Here is a 22,857-nt window from a genome sequence, read left to right as displayed (position 1 = left end):
ATGAGACGGTTTTCATGATCTTTTATACATCCCACTGGAAGGCTAGTGCATGTCTTTCTCAAAAAACAAATGACTTCTTATGTTCAGTGGCCCTCTCGTCTGGAGCTTTGAAGCTTAACATTATACTGTTTCAAAATAGAACCATTCCTTAGACACTGCTGCACAGAACACTGTATGTGGCTGCTTTGAGAAAGCCAAATATTGCAGCCTGCAGATTAATTTCCCAATGATTCCATCAGACTTAGAAGGTAAACAGAATGATTCATTTTCAAAGTAGCTACAGTGCCTTCAGAAAGCATTCATATGTCCTTGACTTATTCCTCATCTTGTTGTGTTACAGCCTGAGCTCAAAATGGATTCAATATTTTTTTCTCTCTCACCTATCTACTACACACAACAACCCATAATGGCAAACTGAAATTTTAGATGAAAAAACAAATGAAATATCCAATTTATGTAAGTGTTTACACCCCTGAGTCAATAATTTGTAGAAGCACTTTTGACAGCTATTACAGCTGTGAGTCTTTCCACACCTGCATTGTGCAACATTTGCCCATTGTTATTTCAAAATTCTTCAAGCTCTGTCAAATTTGTTGTTGATCGTTGCTAGACAACCATTTTTAGGTCTTGCCATAGATTTTCATGCGGATTTAAGTCAAAACTGTAACTCAGCCACTCAGGAACATCTACTGTCTTCTTGGTAAGAAACTTCAGTGTAGTTTGGGTTATTGTCCTGCTGAAAGTTGAATTCATCTCCCAGTGTCTGGCGGAAAGCAGACTGAACCAGTTTTTCCTCTAGAATTTTGCCTGTGCTTAGCTCCATTCCGTAAAATTTTTTATCCTGAAAAACTCTCCAGTCCTTAATGATTACAAGCATACACATTACATGGAATGGGTCCTCAGATCCTCAAAGTTCTACAGCTGCACCATCGAGAGCATCCTGACCGGTTGCATCACCACCTAGTATGGCAACTGCTCTGCATCTGACCGTAAGGCACAAGAGGGTAGTACGTACCGTCCAGTACATCACTGAGCCCAAGTTTCCTGACATCTAGGACCTATATACTAGGCGGTGTCAGAGGAAGACTCCAGTCACGCAAGTCATAGACTGTTCTCTCTGCTGCCGCACGGCGAGCGGTACCGGAGCGCCAAGTCTACAACCAAAAGGCTCCTTAACAGCTGCTACCCACAAGCCATAAGACTCCTGAATAGCTAATCAAATGGCAACCCGGACTATTTGCATTGCCTGCCTCCCTCCCCCAACCCTCTTCTACGCTGCTGCTACTCTCTGTTATTATATACGCATGGTCACTTTAATAACTCTACCTACAGTGGGGCAAAAAAGTATTTAGTCAGCCACCAATTGTGCAAGTTCTCCCACTTAAAAAGATGAGAGGCCTGTAATTCTCATCATATGTACACTTCAACTATGACAGACAAAATGAGAAAAAGAAACCAGAAAATCACATTGTAGGATTTCTAATTAATTTATTTGCAAATGATGGTGGAAAATAAGTATTTGGTCAATAACAAAAGTTTCTCTCAATACTTTGTTATATACCCTTTGTTGGCAATGACAGAGGTCAAACGTTTTCTGTAAGTCTCCACAAGGTTTTCACACACTGTTGCTGGTGATGTGAGTGATGTTTTTGGGCTGTTGCTGGGCAACACGGACATTCAACTCCCTCCAAAGATTTTCTATGGGGTTGAGATCTGGAGACTGGCTAGGCCACTCCAGGACCTTGAAATGCTTCTTACGAAGCCACTCCTTCATTGCCCGGGCGGTGTGTTTGGGATCATTGTCATGCTGAAAGACCCAGCCACGTTTCATCTTCAATGCCCTTGCTGATGGAAGGAGGTTTTTACTCAAAATCTCACGATACATGGCCCCATTCATTCTTTCCTTTAGACGGATCAGTCGTCCTGGTCCCTTTGCAGAAAAACAGCCCCAAAGCATGATGTTTCCACCCCCATGCTTCACAGTAGGTATGGTGTTCTTTGGATGCAAGTCAGCATTCTTTGTCCTCCAAACACGACGAGTTGAGCTTTTACCAAAAAGTTATATTTTGGTTTCATCTGACCATATGACATTCTCCCAATCTTGTTCTGGATCATCCAAATGCTCTCTAGCAAACTTCAGACGGGCCTGGACATGTACTGGCTTAAGCAGGGGGACACGTCTGGCACTGCAAGATTTGAGTCCCTGGCGGTGTAATGTGTTACTGATGGTAGGCTTTGTTACTTTGGTCCCAGCTCTCTGCAGGTCATTTACTAGGTCCCCCCGTGTGGTTCTGGGATTTTTGCTCACCGTTCTTGTGATCATTTTGACCCCACGGAGTGAGATCTTGCGTGGAGCCCCAGATCGAGGGAGATTATCAGTGGTCTTGTATGTCTTCCATTTCCTAATAATTGCTCCCACAGTTGATTTCTTCAAACCAAGCTGCTTACCTATTGCAGATTCAGTCTTCCCAGCTTGGTGCAGGTCTACAATTTTGTTTCTGGTGTCCTTTGACAGCTCTTTGGTCTTGGCCATAGTGGAGTTTAGAGTGTGACTGTTTGAGGTTGTGGACAGGTGTCTTTTATACTGAACAAGTTCAAACAGGTGCCATTAATACAGGTAACGAGTAGAGGACAGAGGAGCCTCTTAAAGAAGAAGTTACAGGTCTGTGAGAGCCAGAAATCTTGCTTGTTTGTAGGTGACCAAATACTCATTTTCCACCATAATTTGCAAATAAATTCATTAAAAAATCCTACAATGTGATTTTCTGGATTTTATTTTCTCATTTTGTCTGTCACAGTTGAAGTGTACCTATGATGACAATTACAGGCCTCTCATCTTTTTAAGTGGGAGAACTTGCACAATTGGTGGCTGACTAAATACTTTTTTGCCCCAAGGGGTGTGAATACTTTCTGAAGGCCCTGTATTAGTTGTGCTTTGAAAGCCCAGCAGTATCTCAAAATGAAAGGTATTAGAGTTCAACTTCAAATTGGAAAGCCAGACTGGTTAGTGTTATTTCAAGGATAAAATTTCATTTCATTTCCAGGATAAAAATGTAAATAAAGTATAGAGAACAGATATGGTCTGTACCTGTACATTGGGAGAGAAACGTTCTCCTCATAAAAATCCCACGTCGACAGCAGATCAGTCCGAGCGAGATTCGTAGCATAAAATCGCCAAGCATTCTATTTGTGAGACAAATGGTGTTATTTGCGAGTGATGCAGACAATGTCATAATGCAGAGGATGTTCAATGACCCAACAGGTGATATATAATTCAATAAAATCAGTCAGAAAGAACCTGGTAAAAAAAAATCTAAAATAAAGTAAAAATGTTACACAATGTGTCAGTGGGTGTGTCCAGGCTAAATGGTGGTGCGTGTTGGCCACCTGTATCAGACCAGCAGCAGGTTGGCGTCGCTTCTCAAAATGCTTCTGTCTGTGCTGCTCCTGGACCTTCAGAGCAAAACCAGACCCCAGGATACCCTGCGCATGTGAGTAGGTGTGAATACAAGAGAACATTTACACACCGTCAGAATATCTCTACCCTCTTGAATATGAACATCTGAAACTAGAATGTAGGACTAACAGATTAAAACATAATAATAATAATAATGGTTATCGGAACGTTTTAAATGCAAGTGTTGTACCAGGCCATGTTTTTCCTAAGCAGAAGCGCACAATTGAAGAGAACAACAACTCTAAAGTGTACTAATGACACAGAACATTGCAAAATGTTCCGGAATATAACCATTGGAGTTCATGCACTTGGCCGTACGGCTAGAACTGTGAGTAAAGGTTTAACATTTCCTTCAAATTCAGAAACAGAATACAGTTAAATTAAGTTGCCTTCTGCACCATAAGGGTTTGAATTAGCACCTAAAATGTCCCTCAAACTTACAGCTGGGAGCGCAAAGAAAGCCACTCCTATCATACTGAACATTGCAGCCAGCAGACGTCCATTCCAGGTCTTTGGGAACTTATCCCCATAGCCTATGGTGGTCAGGGTGATCTAGAGAAAGAAGAGGCATTTTCAACAGCACCTACAGTAATGCATACCTTATATAATACAGTAGTCCGCCAAAGCTGGCTCAGTTTTAGATATGTATTTTGCTGGGTACTGCAGATAAATTAAGTCTGTAAGTCTGCCCTAATAGAAGATACCATTCAATACCTTGTGCACGTTCTAATTTGGAAATATGATTGAACTTACCAGCCCCCACCACAGGGCATCAGCATAGGTCTCAAACATGTCGTTGTCATCTTTCTCGACCGAGTACACCAGGAAACTAGCCAGGATGAGACAGAGGAAGCCTATGTACCAAGCAGTGATTAGTTCCTGGAGAAGAGGAACAGAGCATGAGATATAGAATTTGGTAACACTTCATGGTATGTATACATTCATAAAGCCTTCATAAATAATACATAATAATATCTGTATCCACCAAATCCAACTTTTCTGATTATGACTGGACTATGTAATCAAATTCACGAAGACACAGTTTATTCAAATTTGTAGATTAATTTACTTCTACCCAATGCCTTTTACATAGGCTTTTGATTGTTTTTTGTTGTTGTTGCAGAGCCTTCCTTCCAAATCTCATCTCGCAGGTGAGAAACCTGGGCTCCTGAGGCTAACTAAACCCCAGCTAAACATATAGCCTTTCTAGCGGTCACCTTGCTGTGGGCATAGACCACTGATCCTAGAAGTTTCCAGGTGCCCCCGCGCCGGTCCATCCGCAGCATGCGGAGGATCTGCAAGAAGCGGAGACTGCGGATGGCAGAGGTGGCGAAGACATTTCCCTGGGAGCCAGCAGCCAGCACCGACACAGATGCTATCAAGACCATGATGTCTAGAGGAGGAAGGATATTCACAGCATGTCAATGGTGTTCCATGTGCTCACACGCACACACTCTCAAGCCCACGATGTCTGGGGGAAGGAAGGGGATTCACATAATGTCAGCGGGGTTTCCATGGCAACCAGCATCACCAAACACTGTTGAGATTGCGTTGATAGTGTTCAATGATTACTGACATCCTCCAACACTGAGAAGCCGACCCCACATGACAATCCCATGAGGCACTATTCAGGTGTTGCAATTTAATAACATGGTAGTGAACAAAATGACTTCAGAGAATGTGACTAGTGAACTGGTGTAGTTCTAAAACAAGGCTGTGTTGAATGTTGATGTTAGCTTTTCCTTTTCTTACATAAGGTATGGGAGACTTGAGAGAAACCGACTACCCTTAGAAATAGAAAAGTCATTTTTGGTAAAAAAAAAAAAGTGTTTTATGTGAATAACGGTTATTTTTATGGAAATGAGAACAGCAAAGTCGGAGGAAGAGGTAGAGAGAGATAAAAGGAGAGTCATGAGAAAGGAGAAAGAGGAGAGAAGACCAGGAAAGGGGAGTTGTAAGCCAGAACAGAAGAAACATCCTGAAAAGTGAGAGATAGAAGGAGAAGAAAGTCTTTCTGTTCTCACCGATAACACAGAAAGGCTTGCGGGCGAATTTCAGCCTTCCCCTCCATCCTCTGTAGCGACAGCAGCAGCCCGCCGCCCATATCCTCACAATGTACTCAACTCCAAACACCACGATGGTCACTATTTCCTGTGGTAATTGGGAGCAAATTCAGTGTGTGGGCCTTTGTTCTTTTCAAGTACTTCTGTACTTCCTTGCCCAGCACCTGTTTTTGGGGGGATGTGCGTATGACCACACACTTCCCCATTTCATGTGACATCAAATCACAGACATATTATACTGCCACTACACCCCAAATCTTATCATAGTGCAGTACCATGCACAACACAACCAGATGGCTAGAGTAGCACTTGGGAACTACTTAAAATTCAGAAAAAAGACAAGTGACATAAAAGATATGAGTGGCTATAATGTGAGAGATATGAACCCGAGAGAACATAATTCATTTTAGGATTTAAAAATACATATTGCACATATTTGATTGCAGCATACTTTGCCGTCTTGAGCATAAAACGAGCGTGGAAACCATGGACAGAGCACAGTACTTTTCAGAGCAAACCACCACATACATACCAGAATGTACAAGGCAGTCTCAGAACTGTTCTTGAACTCGTTGATGGTAGCGAAAACAGAGAGGATGAGACAGGAAAACACCAACAGGAAGCTGAAAGAAATAAGAGGACATTAAACTATAGGCTCCTGTTCAAATAATTCAGAAATGCATCCTTCCTTGCTTGAGGTAAACACACATCAATAAGCAATTGGATGGGTGTAAGCCAATGTCACCACCCTATTACTTACCAATCCATGACTGAAGGAAGGACGGGTTTATTTCTGAGGTATTCGAAAATGGCCTGGTAGAATTCCCCATAAATGCTACCCGAACAGCTGGCTAGCTGTCAACAGTCCTTGACCCGGGTGGTACTTTTAAACATAAGCCAATTCCCCCATCTGTACATCTATGGCTGTAGCCGGGGGGGGGGGGGGGACTTATAGTAAGTGATTAATGACTGCAAAGGACACTGGGACCTGTCACAGCCTTGGTCATAGAGTTTAATAAGAAGATCTGCTTTAAACAGTTTGCAATTTCATTCATAAAATGCATAAGTTAAACGTGCATGAAACAAGTTTGCAGTCAGTTGGACCTTTTACTACTACTAATAATAATACATGTACATACCCTGTATGTTGAAATTGTATTTGCGTATTTCACAAGCACACAAAATAATCACATTACTTTAACATGTAGCCTAACCTGTCATACAAACTGGAAACTGCTTATCCTCAACTGGCAGCTTCATTAAATAGTACCCTCAAAACACCAGTCTCAACGTGAACAGTGAAGAGGCGACTCCAGGATGCTGTACTGCTGGGCAGAGTTCCTCTGTTCTTTTACCCATCTTAAAAATGTATTTTTATTGGCCAGTCTGAGATATGGCTTTTTCTTTGCAACTCAGCCTAGCAGTACAGCATCCCAGAGTCACCTCTTCACTGTTGATATTGAGACTGGTGTTTTGCGGGTACAATTAAATGAAGCTGCCAGTTGAGGACTTGTGAGGCGTCTGTTTCTCAAACTAGACACTAATGTCCTCTTGCTCAGTTCTGCACTGGGCCCTCCCACTCCTCTTTCAATTCTGGTTAGAGACCGTTTGCTCTGTTCTGAAGGGAGTAGTACACAGAGTTGTACGAGATCTTCAGTTTCTTGGCAATTTCTCACATGGAATAGCCTTAATTTCTCAGAACAAAAATAGACTGATGAGTTTCAGAAGAAAGGTCTTTGACTCTAGCCATTTTGAGCCTGTAATCAAACCCACAAATGCTGATGCTCCAGATACTCAACTAGTGTAACGAAGGACAGTTTTATTGCTTCTTTAAATCAGAACAACAGTTTTCAGCTGTGCTAATATAATTTCAAAGGGTTTTTCTAATGATCAATTAGCCTTTTAAAATTATAAACTTAGATTAGCTAACACAACGTGCTATTGGAACACAGGAGTGATGGGTAATGGGCTTCTGTACGCCTACGTAGATATTCTATTCAAAATCAGCCGTTTCCAGCTACAATAGTCATTTACAACATTAACAATGTCTACAACTGTATTTCTGATCAATTTGAAAAAAAAGAAGAATTTCTTTAACAAACAAGGACATTTCTAAATGACCCCAAACTTGCGAATGGTAGTGTATATTTCAGGATGTTGTGTATTCCTGGAAATGATCCCAATTCTTGTAAACATTACAGTTTTAAAAACATTGCTTGTTAATATTTTTTTTAAGTGTTATTTTGTCACAAGTTCAGCTGAGGGCAAATTTCTGTACTGAATGAAATATTACCACTCTCTCTTTAAAACAATGTCTATCTTTAAACACAATCACCCTTTTGGTCTTTTAATCATATTTTAACATAGGCTTCACACCTAACACTTTGTACTTTCATTTAACATAGGGCAGGCCCTGTTACCCATAATGCCCGGGAAGGAAAAACTGGGCATTGGCTCAACTTACCCTAAGGCAAACATGGCTATTGGCTCAACTTACCCAAAGGCAAACATTTTGACTATATTACCCCAGACAGATACAAGGATGCTCTTTCATACTTGGTTTAGGACCTCATATTGAAGCTTATAGAGATCCCAACTGATGTATAGAACACAATTAAAATGATCAAAAATGTAGATACAAGCATCATGAAACCGTTTAACACATTAAATTAAGTTGACTTGAAAATCTGTTGTTTTTCTCACCTAACTTGCTTACCACTTTTCCCATGTGGTTTCCTCCTTCAGAGTCCATGAAATGGTGACCTCTTCCTAAATATTTGGTCAAATGATTCATTTTGTGTATGGTTTCCGAGAGACAAGGATGGCTCATCTTACCCCACTCTCCCCTACTGTATATCCTATTGCGTACATATCTTACTACTACTACTAAGCATACTACTTCTTCTACTACTGGTTATTTTTGATAACTCTTATTATATTTGATTATCAAACTGCAATGTTGTGGGAACTAGCACAAGCACTTCACCTTTTATGCCTTCTGTAAAACTGTACGTGACGAATAAAATCAGATTTTGATTTGATTTAAGGCGCTTCTCAGTTATACTAATTCCATCCTCTGTTGGCAGTTGCACACACTATTTATAAACTTCAGGTCAGTCTTAAGTTAACACAGTGTTGGTGTGCGGCCAGATCCTCTAACGATGCCATCAGCTTGCTGTGCCAAAGCTCTGTTGTGAGACAGTATTTATTGCTTCTGTCGCTCGGTCAGTACCACCCCCGAGAGTGAGAAATGCTCCAAGTCTGCAGACTGTAGTCCACCTTCCTGCAGTTCTACAGAAACCACTTTTTCTAGGCCATCCCCACATAACCCAGTATAGTAGCTTTCACTGGGGCTGTTCAAAACAGAATGGTGAATGTGATTTGGGGAGGGATAGGAAGAGGCAGGAATTGGGTGTGTGCTTGGAAAGAGATGGACAGAGACTGGTCTTTGGGAAGCTTCTTTAGGTGAACCATTTTGGAGCTAATCCAATTCGGGGCTAATGGAGATGTCCTTTCAAAAGCAGATTTAACAGCAGCTTTCAGAAAATTAAGCAGTCTGGCTAGCTAGATAAATCACACAGCTATGCCGCAAGAGACAGTAAACGACACTCCCGACCTGCAGTATAAATCGTTTGGTCTTACAACCCCGGACACTGCATACAGTGGTAGTCAGGAGAGTCTAGGCCACACACAGTCACTACGTAAGCGTGTTTGGGTCTGAGAAAAGCACTAGAGTAAACACATGACGAGCATCATACCTTAGAAAAGCCTCAATGTATAGACAGCGGAGTGTGAATGAAGATTATTTTATGCAACTTTTCACGTCTCCTTTTAAATTTCAACAGTAGCTCATTATAGCACACACACACCTGATGCTGCCAAGCTCATTAGCACTCCCTGACAAGCACAGCTGTAACTGGTCAATGCCTAATAAGAGGGGTGGAATAGAACACTTTCCAAAGCAGCCAACCAATTAGACACAGTAACATTTTTCATTCAAACAAATAGCCGCCAACAAGAGCGGCAATCAACTTCCCTAGAGGTCACTACAAAAGTGACTATACCTAATTAATAATGCCTAATAGTGGAATAGACAGTGTGCGATTACACTCACAGCATATGTGCAGTAGATACATTACTACTGTTTGTGCTGTACTGTGGACGAGAAGAGACAATGGATCTGGTCACCTTGCGATAGAGCCACACACACACACGTCAATAGAGTTCAATTTCCGTAACATCTCCGCTATTGCAAGACTGGCATTACTACTAAAGATACATTAGAGAGAAAATCACATTAATTAATTCCTGATTGTGCCTATACATAAAGGCACCGTGGCATCTCTCTGCTTGTTGACGGATGTCTCAATGTTTTCACGCGAGACAGGAATTGATAAACAATATGGAAATGGTTTCTTGGAACCCGAAAGAGCTGCACTTTCACTCAGTTGCAGATAAAGAAACATTGATCTGCCCCGCTCAGCAAGATGTCCAGACCCAGACATGTCTATCTGCCTGGCTGGGTCTATGAGGACTTTAAGAGTGCAGTTGAAGCAGATTCCCCCAGATGACTTACCAGATGGGGAAGAAAGGGTCCCAAAGCAACAGACTCAAACTGCCAATTGCAACCAATAGAAGCCAAAATGAGGTATACAATAACCAGGGGAAACACAGCAGCAATACACTTTTTTTTTACTAAAACATTGGTCTGTTATGCTAAAAAATGTATATATTTAACACAAGTGCTGCACTTCTGCTACTTTTGATTCTTGTGGAGACATGTGATGAAGGTTCTGAAGGAGTCCATCTGACACACAGTGCAGATACTATAGTGTTGCTAACATACCAAATCTTGTCCTCAGTGTTCCTTAATGAAAATTAAGTAATTTCCTCTAAACAGTCCATGGATTTGTTGTTGGAGGACCATTTTATGATGAAAAGGATACTAAATTTGATTCAGAATTAATTTAATATGAATTGGGCTGGACAAGAGAATAAACCAATGACTTTATATCTGAATGGACAAAGCCATTGATTACGTGACACCATTCATTCCTATGTGAAGACTCAATAGCGGATTTGAGGCACTATTAGTGGATACTCACACTGCTCTCCAGGCAGGTCTGCCAGTTTTAACTAGCAGAAGTGACTTTTCATAGCAAGTTAGGATAATTTATGCAGCAGGCTAGGAAAATGAACGCCGTAGGTTAGTAGAATTAGGTTAAGGTTAGGAAAAGGGTTAGGCTTGCTAAAACGCTAAAATTGTCTACCGATGCGAATCAAACAAATCTAGCTATGACCAGGCCTGCCATCAGAAATCTTGGTTTCCCACCTATGCGATTCTGCACATTTGAAGCCAAAGAAGTTGGTTAAGATATCTCAGGTGGGCTACTCCATGAGCTACTCCAGGAAGTGACGTTGCAGGCAAACTCAGTGTTGCCCCCTCTCACTGAGTATCTCAAGTTGGAGGCCGAACGGGGCCTATTCTGCTAATTAAAAAGAATAACTTAAAATAATTGGTTCAAGGACATACATCTGGTGTAATAGAAGCAATTATTGGTACCAAGACTGTTTTCAAATGTATTTATCTTTTTACTTTTGTACACAAAGATTGACCATGAATATTGCCCTCTTCCCATTCACTACAATGGGGGATACTGTTTTCTGCAAACTGCCTGCAGTACTGTGGTCAGCCTTGAACTTTGTGGCTTCAATGAGAGGGGGCAGTCCTTCTCCCTTGGAATAAACACCAAATAAGAATACGTGCTGAATGTTTATTTGATAACAGGACATTGATTTGTCGTTCAAACCTTTTTTTTGCTAAATTCCAACATTAAAGGACTGTGTGATTACGGTTAACATCATTTCAAACATCAATACTCTGCAGGCTGCAGAGCTTCTCCAACCAAAGACTTTGTACACTTTGGAAGACTTTGTACACTTTGGAAGATTTAAAAGAGTCCAACTGATGCACCTGTATAAACTGTCATAAAGCACTGTGGCATTTATTTTTTCTATTTTAAGAAAAACGCCCAACAAAACCTTTCACCTCACCCCAAAACGTACCCTCCAAAATATACAGTACTCCCTCTCCAGTAGCCCATTGATTATACACATATCATTGTTACGCATTTCAAGGAAATTAATATCAAGGTAACTGCCAAAATACTTGAGTAAATAAGGGATATGAAACATATTGAAAGCAGGTGCTTCTACACAGGTGTGGTTCCTGAGCTAATTAAAGGTAGACTCAGCGATATGATGTAGATGCACAAAGTAAACGGCATAGTGAGTACATTTCTGGAACAACTAAGAGCGTTGAAGTGTGATGCTCAACTTCTCTGCTGTTTTAGTCCCGTGGCTATTACGTTGTGAACAGTGTGAAGTGAACCCATGCACAGATACTGTGTGTGACTGTGTGAGAGCAGTCTTGCATCTCTCTCATCTGAATATCTGCGGTGATGCTCGTGGCAGCGTCATTTCTGAGTCTCAAGTTAAGCAAATTAACATCCCCATCATGCTTAGGGAAATTATTAAAAATGCTGGGCAGGCCATTATTTTGGCTGCCATGCCTATGCCCCCATCCACAGGGCACAAGTGGTCACTGAATGGTTTGATGAGCATGAAAACAATGTAAATCATATGACATGGCCATCTCAGTCACCAGATCTCAACCCAATTTAACACTTACGGGAGATTCTGGAGCGACGCCTGAGACAGCATTTTCCACCACCATCAACAAAACCCAAAATTATGGAATGGTTTCACATCCCTCCAGTTGAGTTCCAGGCACTTGTAGAATCAACACCAAGGTGCATTGAAGCTGGTCTGGCTCGTGGTGGCCCAACGCCCTATTAAGACACTATGTTGGCGTTTCCTTTATTTTGGCAGTTACTTATATATGCCACAGAGAAAAATAGGCAAAATAATAATGAATTCTTACATGATTATAGAGGTAAAATATATGTTTTTGTATGAGGGGGACTTTGTCCATTCAATCTAAATGAAAAGTTTTAAACATTGTCAGTTGCACGCCTGATTAGACACCTAACTATTTCACTGTGTCATTCCAATACTGTGACCATTTTTGAAAAGCTGTATAGAAGTATCAACAATCACTTGACTGAATCAATTGCTGAAATCTAAGGTGTATCATCGAGAGATGAAATCTCATACTGATTGACGGACATGATCGGACAAATGATCAATGGGGCAGAGTTTTTATCATCCTTATTTATGCCTGTAAAGAGGTATGGGTAGAGTCTCTCAGTGAAGGTGCAGACGGTGAAAGAGTAGATATGAGACCCGGCCTCCACATCATAAAAGGAGACCTCCCCCTCCTCATAATCCACAAACACCCCCACCTTCTGTGGCTCCTCTGACAGAGAGAGAGGGACACTGGGCCCAGCGTGAGCCATGTACTCATCCCCATTCATCAGCCCCACAGTCCAGTATCCATTCACAGGACTGGGCCGTACATTCCCCTTCCTGTTGATGGACTCCCTGGCCACTCCCAAAGCCCACCTAGTCTTCCCCTCCACCTGCACCTCAAAGTAAAATCTCCCAGAGGTGAAGCCTTCATTTCCTAGTACACAGGGTACAGGATCAAACCTCTTTGGGTTGTCAAGGAAGAGCTTTTGTCTGTGTCCTAGCTTCACCTGTTTCCCATCCTCAGACAAAATTAGTTTGGGATTTGCCGTATCAGAGTCCAGAGTCACATCCACAGCTGACTGCTGCATTCTCTCCAGCTCGGTCTCACACAACTTCTCAATCTCTTCATAAAGCGTCTCCTCCAGTTGAGACACTGCTCTCCTAAGGGTCCCGACCCACAAACCGCTGTGAACCCTGATCTCAGACCAGTCCTTGGTGCGTGGAAGGGTGCAAAGCGATGGGGAGCTCTGGAGGACGTAGAGGTGGTCCTCTGTGTTTGACAGCTTCTGCAGATCAGTGAGTCTCCTTTGTAGTTCAGTGATTTCCTGCTCCAGCTCTTTGATGAGCCCTTCAGCACGCCTCTCTGCTGCTTTCTGTTTCACCTCAATCTCCTCAATGAACTCAGCCTGGCTATTCTCAATAGCGCGCACCAGAGTAGTGAAGACATGCACGCTATCTTCTATCTCTCTCTCTGCACTCCTCTTCCTGAGTGCTATTGAGTATTCCATCTGCTCTACCTTCTGCAGTCTGTCCTTGACCATCCTCTGCACTTTTCCCTTGGTTTCCCACAGTAGACTCTTCCTCACTCCACTCTCTTCCTCTATGGGGACAGTCTTGTGGAACTTGTGGTCTGTCTCAGTGCAGAACTGACACACACAGGTCTGGTCGCTCCTACAGAACAACTCCAGGGGTCGTTGGTGCTTCTCACACACCCTGTCATCCAGGTTCTCCACAGGGTCAATTAGCTTGTGTTTCTTGAAGGAAGCAACTCTCTGATGAGGCTCTAGGTGAGTCTCACAGTAAGAAGCCAGACAAACCAAGCACGACTTCAAGGCCATGAACTTCCTCCCAGTGCAGACATCACAGGCCACTTCTCCAGGCTTGGCGGGGTGCTGTTTGAGTGTGCTGTCATCTGGAGCTAGCTTCCGGACGTGGGCGGCCATTTCAGAAATAAAAGTATTGACACTGAGATCTGGTCTCTGTTCAAAAGCCTTTTTACACATTGGACACTTGCATAGCCCCTTAGCGTTCCAGTACACTCCGATACAGGCCATGCAGAAGTTGTGTCCACACGGGATGGAGACTGGGTCAGTGAACACATCTAGACAGATAGAGCACTGGAACTGCTCTTCAGACAGGAGACTGTTGGAGGAAGCCATAGCTGAAAGAGGCCAAAAAACATGTTATTATTTTCATGTGTCAATATCAGTCAGTGGAGGCTCCTCAGAGGAAGAAGGGGAGGACCATCCTCCTCAGTGAATTTCATAAAAATAAAAGTAGTGAAGTTAATCCTTTTTAAAGAAAACTAGAGTAAAAGTATTCACATCACAAAATAACTGATTAATCACACTCTTTTGCAATGAAGGTCTACAGTAGCCTCAACAGCACTCTGTAGGGTAGCACCATGGTGTAGTCAGAGAACAGCTAGCTCCATCCTCTTCTGGGTACATTGATTTATTACAAAACCTATGAGGCTCATGGTTCTCACCCGCTTCCAAAGACTTACACAGAAATTATGACGACTTTCAGAGGACGTCCTCCAACCTATCAGAGCTGCTCCAGCATGAACTGACATGTTGTCCACCCAATCAAAGGATCAGAGAATGAGTCTAGTACTGAAAGCATAAGCTACAGCTAGCTAGCACTGCAGTGCATAAAATGTAGTGAGTAGTTGACTCAAAGTGCGAGAAAGACAATCGTTGAACAGTTTAGAACAAATTAATTTCTTCAAAAATTGAAGGAGAAGCAAAAGAGAGAGATTGCAATATTCTATTTTTCCCACATTCACTTACTTAGCTAATGCAGCTAGATAGTTTAGCCTACTCAAACACCTGGCTCAAACAGAGGGATGCTATTTTAGCTAGCTGGCAATGACTATCCAACACCGGAACTCTTCCAAGTCAAGGTAAGCTTTTGGTTTTAATAATTTATTACCACTGAGGCCTGCCAGTGTAACTGCTAAACTGCTCACTGTACTGCATGATTGTAACGGGTTTACTAATGCGTTAGTTCCATTAGCTATGTTGACTATGACGTTACTTGAGGTAATATGGTGAGAATAATGTAGGCTGTGTGTAGCGGTTAGCGGTTATGATATGAAGTTGTGTCTTGGAAAGGTATTTTCATTTGTCACAGACAGCTGATGTGCTGTGCATTGAAGTCCACACGCGAAGGGAAAAGGTGAGGAGGAGAGCGCGTAGATGTGAGAAGGAATACAGCGAGCTGTTTGTATGTAGCTGTATGTGCTATCAAAGTGAACTGTGTTTACGTGTGATCAGGGTTATATTCATTCCGCCGAGTCGGTTGAAAAACGTTTCTAAAACGGAAGCAAACTGAACGAAACAGGGATGAACATACCTGAATTTGTCCAATAGAAACTCTTGTTTGCAACTGTAGGACAAATATTACACCCTAAATCAGCTAGATGCAAGCAAGAGTGTGCAAAGTGGTATTGTATGTGTCAATGTATTGAATGGCTGTCCATGTGTCACTGGCTGTCAGGTAAATTTTCATTCATTCATAGGCTTGGTATAGGGAATATTTGAATATCATGTAGGAGCCTAAACCTACAGTATCAATGATATGTTGAACGGAATATGAATAACTGTCATCCAATATGTGGTTATAGAAATAAGGCCATGTTCATAATTTAAACTTTTTTAAAAAAATCGTCCTCCATCTTAAACGGCACCGATCGCCACTGATATCAACCCATGTAGTAACGTCAAACTATACTATTTTAACCATTCTTTAACATATCATATCACGAGAGTCAAACGCAGACAGGATAATAATTAGGGCTGTCATTTGTTTAGTGTCTAATCTTGTCCAGGCAAAGCTCTTAATTTTTCTACTCACCTCAGTGTGCAGTATGTTGTTGACTGTTCGTTCTCCTCTTCGGATCAGAGAAAAAGGATAACAGTGACTGGGGATTTGGTACAGTTACGTGGAAATACTCTTAAGTTTCATTTCAGCAAAATGACGTTGTAAGCCCCTCCCTTCGCCATAGTGATGACTACCCTCTGCTCTTAAAGGAATACTGCTTTAAATAAGGTGTATATTTCATTTTACCACACAGATGCCAACTGATAAGGTTTTTGTGTTCAAGAGTATTGTATAAGCATAATATCATTGTGCCGACATTGTAACTGTAGCTGCTTCTAGGCTAGATTGAACAGACTCAAATGAGATGCTCAAAAGCTACTGCTAATGCTCATGTTCTGTGTTAGAAAAAGTTACCTGCCCATAGAAACACACAGGAGATTTTGGAAGGTACTGTTGAAGTCGTAAGATGATGTAAACGAGTTTTAATGACTCCAACCTAAGTGTTTCAACCACTCCACACATGTCTTGTTAACAAACTATAGTTTTGGCAAGTCGGTTAGGAAATCTACTTAGTAATTTTTCCAACAATAAACAGACTATTTCACTGTATCACAATTCCAGTGGGTCAGAAGTTTACACACGCTAAGTTGACAGTGCCTTTCAACAGCTTGGAAAATTCCAGAATATGATGTCATGGCTTTAGAAGCTTCTGATATGCTAATTGACATCATTTGAGTCAATTGGAGGTGTACCTGTGGATGCATTTCAAGGCCTACCTTCAAACTCAGTGCCTCTTTGCTTGACATCATGGGAAAATCAAAAGAAAATCAGTAGACCTCCAGAAGTCTGGTTCATCCTTGGGAGCATTTTCCAAACACCTGAAGGTACCGTGTTCATCTGTACAAACAATAGTACACAAATATAAACACCATGGGACCACGCAGCCGTCATACCGCTCAGGAAGGAGAAGTGTTGTGTCTCCTAGAGATGAATGTACTTTGGTGCGAAAAGTGCAAATCAATCCCAGAACAACAGCAAAGGACCTTGTGAAGATGCTGGAGGAAACAGGTACAAACGTATCTATATCCACAGTAAAACGAGTCCTATATCGACATAACCTGAAAGGCAGCTCAGCAATGAAAAAGCCACAGCTCCAAAACCGCCATAAAAAAGCCAGTCTACAGGTTGCAACTGCACATGGGGACAAAGATAGTACTTTTTGGAGAAATGTCCTCTGGTCTGATTAAACAAAAATAGAACTGTTTAGCCATAATGACCATCATTAGGTTTGGAGGAAGAAGGGGGAGGCTTGCAAGCCGAAGAACACCATATCAACCGTGAGGCACGGGGGTGGCAGCATCATGTTGTGGGGGTGCTTTGCTGCAGGAGGGACTGGTGCACTTCACAAAATAGATGGCTTCATGAGGTAGGGAAATTATGTGGATATATTGAAGCAACATCTCAAGACATCAGGAAGTTAAAACTTGGTCTCAAATGGGTCTTCCAAATGGACGATGACCCCAAGCATACTTCCAAAGTTGTGGCAAAATGGCTTAAGGACAACAAAGTCAAGGTATTGGAGTGGCCATCACAAAGCCCTGACCTCAATCCCATACAACATTTGTGGGCAGAACTGAAAAAGCATGTGCGAGCAAGGAGGCCTACAAACCTGACTCAGTTACACCAGCTCTGTCAGGAGGAATGGGCCAAAATTGACCCAACTTATTGTGGGAAGCTTGTGGAAGGCTACCTGAAACGTTAGACCCAAGTTAAACAATTTAAAGGCCATGCTACCAAATACTAATTGAGTGTATGTAAACTTCTGACCCACTGGTAATGTGATGAAAGAAATAAAAGCCGACATAAATCACTCTTTACTATTACTCTGACATTTCACATTCTTAAAATAAAGTGGTGATCCTAACTGACCTAAGAAATGTCATTTTTACTAGGATTAAATGTCAGGAATTGTGAAAAACTGAGTTTAAATGTATTTGGCTAAGGTGCATGTATAAACTTTCGACTTCAACTGTACATATACAGGTCTTGACATGCAGTGCCCATGGACTATCCCTTGACCTACACTCTCCTGGTTGAGAAATGGGGCACAGTGTGGAATTTGTTGTTGTTTAAAAATGGACAAGCCCTCTCTTGTTTTCGCTTTGACTGGTGTTGGAACACTGACAGGATAGAAGAGGAGGTAAGATGTCCTCAGAGAGAGCGCACAAGAGAGAAAGAGGGAGTGAGATCGAGAATACCACTTCCAGGTATTGATCCTTCACACATAAAATCCAAATAAGACCATAGACCGAGCCTAACATTTCTGGATTGTACATCAAGACCAGCATGCAGCTGGCTAGCCGACACAAATATGAGCAACGTTTTCCTTCAGCTCCTGGAAGAAGAAGAAGGAAAACCCTTGCAGGAGGACAAGATTTGACTGAAGTCAGCACATGCCAGTTGTATAAATCAGCTGGCCTGAACGTAAAACAAGACTAAATGGATTAAATGAGGTGGATGGTATAAATGATGCATCGCGGCGAGCACACAAATGGGATAGAAGCAGAGCTGTAGTTGCTTTACTAGCTCCCATTTTGAGAGGGTGGATTCCGTGTATACATTCACAGGTGCCTTGATACCGTCTTGCTAGGAGGTCCACTGCATTTTCATTATGGGCTTTCGGGCTTCCACAGCAGTCATGTGATTAGAATTCAACAGCCTATTTAACCTGCCATTGTGTGGGTTGCCTTTGACACAAGCACGATGTGCTAACAACATAGATCCTGTCTAAAAGAGAATTTGATTGGCGGCATTGGTAACATATCACATGCCTATAGGCTACATCCTTACCATATAAGATGACAGCTTACTACATGGAAGTAAGGCATTGTCTAGATTAGATGATCCTCTACGAGTCTACTACCCACTAGCAGCTAATTTCAATGATGACCCCCAAAAGCTAACCAGGGTCAAATGAGGGCTGAGCTTTGAGTAGCTGTTACAGTATCCCATTATTAATGGTTGACGACAACCCCAACAGGCAAGACTCAGTTAGGCTACTGTAAGTGTATTTTAACGAGGGCAAATTTTGGGGTATTCAATTTCTGAGATTTGTACACAGATTTCCTAGCTTTGTTCCAATTTCAGCACGTAGGCCTACTACACAACAAAGCTGGCTCTTCATTAAATAGGTCTACAAACAAATTAAGCAGTTAAGGTGCAGAGCAACTTCATGCCATCACAATCACTCATTAGGCCTATACAATGTATCCGATTTTAACTAGAGCCTCAGCAGTGAAGTCCCAGGGTGCTGGACGCCCTCATAACTACTCCACTGATCAATTTGAATGACTCAGAGACAATGACTTGCTTGCTTGCGCGTTAGTCTAATACATTTGGCAATATACTTTTTTGGTTGATGCGGTTGTCATGCATATTTCCTGATACAGTGCCGCTTAGTATCGAGAAGCGTATGTATGTGTTGGCCCGCCGGACTATACAGGCCATGCATGACTGCAACGTCAATTAGTTAAAGTATAGACGCCGCACGGGAGCTGTCCATCAGGCAAAGGTGCTGAAAGAAAATAGGAGCGCCAATTGGGGGGGGGGGGGGGGGTTACTAAAGGTTTGGCACAAAGTTGGCAAATAGGCCTGCTGTGTGAATGATATGCATGTGAATGATTGCATGGACGTTATGCAGGGGGTGGGTTCGCCTAAATATTGTTACCCTATGCAGATAAGGGCTGTGGTAGTGGTGATTCACACTAGTCTACTCCTGCTCAACCCTTTTTTATCTGCAGAAAACGCATCACTGAAGAACAATGGCTACAAGTCCAACTTCACACCCCAAATAACTACGCATGATATGTCTTACCCCAACCTATGGCACTACATTCGGGGCCACATAATATTATTCATGCTTGCTTGTCTAGCCCCTAGGCTGAGTTCCATATCCGAGTAGCTTGGTATACTTACACATAAGCGTGGTAAATAAACGCCCATCCCCGCGGTCTTTCAAGTGCATTATATAGAAAATTCTGTAGTTTCCTATAGCTGGGGTTTTTCTTCGGCGTTCTCCCACCTCTTATGGCACTGGACCTCCGTCTGCATAGGATACTGGTCCGCTTTGTGCTTTCCGAGCCCGCAATCAGCTGCGCCCCGTCCCTGCTAGATTCGGGAGCCCCGGGGTCCAATCCGACGAAGCCGACTTTGTGCTTCTTCTCTCCGGCTTGAGTTGGGTAAACCCCACCATTAACATTTTTCTGCACCATTCTAAAGTCGAGGTGACTCAAACCGGGAGTTTTCAATCTCGTTGCGGGGTAGCATCACTGGTGAGTGTTGTGTGTGCTCGTAAATGCAGTCGGTGTCCCTCTGGAATAGCAATTGCAATGTCCATGCGATTGCGAATCTGCAATGTGTAGCCTATACTGTATAGGCTTCTCTCTCAGCTCCTTCCGGCCATCTGACAAGCTTGGGTAGGGGGAAATGCGCTTTAAATATTTAACAATCTATACACGTAGGCCGAAGCTAAATTACATAAAAAATATATATACTTAACACAAATATAAATGCAACATGTAAAGTATTGGCCCCATGTTTCATCAGCTGAAATAAAACATCCCAAATTTTCTATTAACAAAAAAAGCTTATTGCTCTCAAATGTTGTGCAGAGATTTGTTTACATCCCTTTAGTGAGCATTTCTCCTTTGCCGGATAATCCATCCACTTGACAGGTGTGGCATATCAAAAAGCTGATTAAACAGCATGATCATTACACAGGTGCACCTTGAGACATCTGTTGCATTGCATTGTGTGACAAAACTGCATATTTTAGAGTAGTCTTTTATTTTCCCCAGCACGAGGTGTACCTGTGTAATGATCATGCCGTTTAAAAATCAGGACTGGCCACCCCTCAGAGCCTGATTCCTCTCGAGATTTCTTCTTAGGTTCCTGCATTTCTAGGGAGTTTTTTCTAGCCACTGTGCTTCTACATCTGCATTGCTTGCTGTTTGGGGTTTTAGGCTGGGTTTCTGTATAGCACTTTGTAACTTTGGCTGACGTAAAAAGGGCTTTATAAATACATTTGATTGATCAGCTTATTGATATGCCACACAATAAAAGGCCACTCTAAAATATGCAGTTTAGTCACACAACGCCACAGATGTCTCAAGTTGAGGGCTTGGGCAATTGGCATGCTGAGTGCAGGAATATCCACCAGAGCTGTTGCTAGATAATTTAATGTTCATTTCTCTACCATAAGCTGCCTCCAACGTTGTTTTAGAGAATTTGGCATTACGTCTAACATGCCTCACAATCACAGACCACGTGCAACCACGCCAGCCCAGGACCTCTACATCTGGCATTCTTCTCCTGCGGGATCGTCTGAGACCAGTAACTCGGACAGCTGATGTAACTGAGGAGTAATTATGTCTGTAAGAAAGCCATTGTGAGTGGAATAACTGGCAAATGGATGGTTTAGGATGACCTTAGAACTTGCTAATTTAAAGTCTAAGTTGTAAACAAGATTCATGTCTGCAAATACAGAGGCCTCAATGGATTGTTAAGAAATTCTAAAAGGATTCATTCCAATATCCCTCTTTGCCATCATTCAAGTATTGCTCCTCAGTCAACACTCCCTTCAAGTTATGACAGGGTAGAGCATAGCCTCAGGCTTTCATAATATCTTGCACACAAGTAATGCAAAGTCTTCCTTAGTCAAGAAAATAGAAACAAACCTAATCATCCTGTATGTTGCTTCCCTATCATGTTCACAGTTGGGATTGAGAGTAAAGTATACATGCTACAGCAGTAAGGCTCCCTCCCTGAATATCTTATTGAGGTAAGTCTTGGAGGGCCCCTGTATGGAAGACTGGAAGCCCTCTAGAGACAGGCCTAATGGTAGAAGTGGTGATAGGGGCAGTTGGACAGAGAGCAATTAGACTTCCCTCAGATAGAAAACGGCTGTGTAAAATCAATGTACAGTCGTGGCCAAAAGTTGAGAAAGACACAAATATAAATTTTCAAAGTCTGCTGCCTCAGTTTGTATGATGGCAATTTGCATATACTCCAGAACGTTATGAAGAGTGATTAGATGAATTGCAATTAATTGCAAAGTCCCTCTTTGCCATGCAAATGAACTGAATCCCCAAAAAACATTTCCACTGCATTTCAGCCCTGCCACAAAAGGACCAGCTGACATCATGTCAGTGATTCTCTCGTTAACACAGGTGTGAGTGTTGATGAGGACAAGGCTGGAGATCACTGTCATGCTAATTTTGAGTTCGAATAACAGACTGGAAGCTTCAAAAAGGAGGGTGGTGCTTGGAATCATTGTTCCAAGGAGGGTGGTGGGTGGTCCAAGGAGGGTGGTGCTTGGAATCATTACTGCCAGTAAGATTGCACCTAAATCAACCATTTATCGGATCATCAAGAACTTCAAGGAGAGCGGTTCAATTGTTGTGAAGAAGAATTCAGGGCGCCCAAGAAAGTCCAGCTAGTGTCAGGACCGTCTCCTAAAGTTGATTCAGCTTCGGGATCGGGGCACCACCAGTACAGAGCTTGCTCAGGAATCGCAGCAGGCAGTTGTGAGTGCATCTGCACGTACAGTGAGGCAAAGGCTTTTGGAGGATGGCCTGGTGTCAAGAAGGCCAGCAAAGTAGTCACTTCTCTCCAGGAAAAACATCAGGGACAGACTGATATTCTGCAAAAGGTACAGGGATTGGACTGCTGATGACTGGGGTAAAGTAATTTTCTCTTACGAATCCCCTTTCCGATTGTTTGGGGCATCTGGAAAAAAGCTTGTCCGGAGAAGACGAGGTGAGCGCTACCATCAGTCCTGTGTCATGCCAACAGTAAAGCATC

The 22,857-nt window shown here is 42.4% G+C and overlaps 2 protein-coding genes across 4 annotated transcripts in view; both read right to left on the bottom strand.

Moving 5' to 3' along the window:
* LOC109907915 (potassium voltage-gated channel subfamily KQT member 2) overlaps nucleotides 1-20,460 on the bottom strand; it is a 44,140-nt gene extending 23,680 nt beyond the window's left edge. For all 3 annotated transcript variants that reach the window (XM_020506213.2, XM_020506214.2, XM_031794100.1), the window contains exons 1-8: nucleotides 19,972-20,460; nucleotides 6,053-6,143; nucleotides 5,482-5,608; nucleotides 4,675-4,850; nucleotides 4,211-4,336; nucleotides 3,899-4,009; nucleotides 3,388-3,483; nucleotides 3,089-3,183 (exon numbers count right to left, since the gene is read on the bottom strand). In XM_020506213.2, the coding sequence (XP_020361802.1) occupies nucleotides 3,089-3,183; nucleotides 3,388-3,483; nucleotides 3,899-4,009; nucleotides 4,211-4,336; nucleotides 4,675-4,850; nucleotides 5,482-5,608; nucleotides 6,053-6,143; nucleotides 19,972-20,267 (1,118 nt within the window). In that variant the 5' untranslated portion in view covers nucleotides 20,268-20,460. The remainder of the gene's footprint in view (nucleotides 1-3,088; nucleotides 3,184-3,387; nucleotides 3,484-3,898; nucleotides 4,010-4,210; nucleotides 4,337-4,674; nucleotides 4,851-5,481; nucleotides 5,609-6,052; nucleotides 6,144-19,971) is intronic.
* Nucleotides 11,281-16,159, bottom strand: LOC109907916 (E3 ubiquitin-protein ligase TRIM39-like). Its single transcript, XM_020506215.2, has 2 exons — nucleotides 16,030-16,159; nucleotides 11,281-14,332 (listed from the first exon to the last, which is right to left on the bottom strand). Exon 2 carries the CDS (start codon nucleotides 14,328-14,330, stop codon nucleotides 12,663-12,665), a length of 1,668 nt encoding a protein of 555 aa, XP_020361804.1. The 5' UTR covers nucleotides 14,331-14,332; nucleotides 16,030-16,159; the 3' UTR covers nucleotides 11,281-12,662.
* Nucleotides 20,461-22,857: the final 2,397 nt, after the last annotated feature.

Source organism: Oncorhynchus kisutch, linkage group LG17, assembly GCF_002021735.2.
Source record: "Oncorhynchus kisutch isolate 150728-3 linkage group LG17, Okis_V2, whole genome shotgun sequence".
In the NCBI taxonomy this organism is placed as follows: domain Eukaryota; kingdom Metazoa; phylum Chordata; class Actinopteri; order Salmoniformes; family Salmonidae; genus Oncorhynchus; species Oncorhynchus kisutch.
This window is presented reverse-complemented; position numbering and strand designations above follow the sequence as displayed.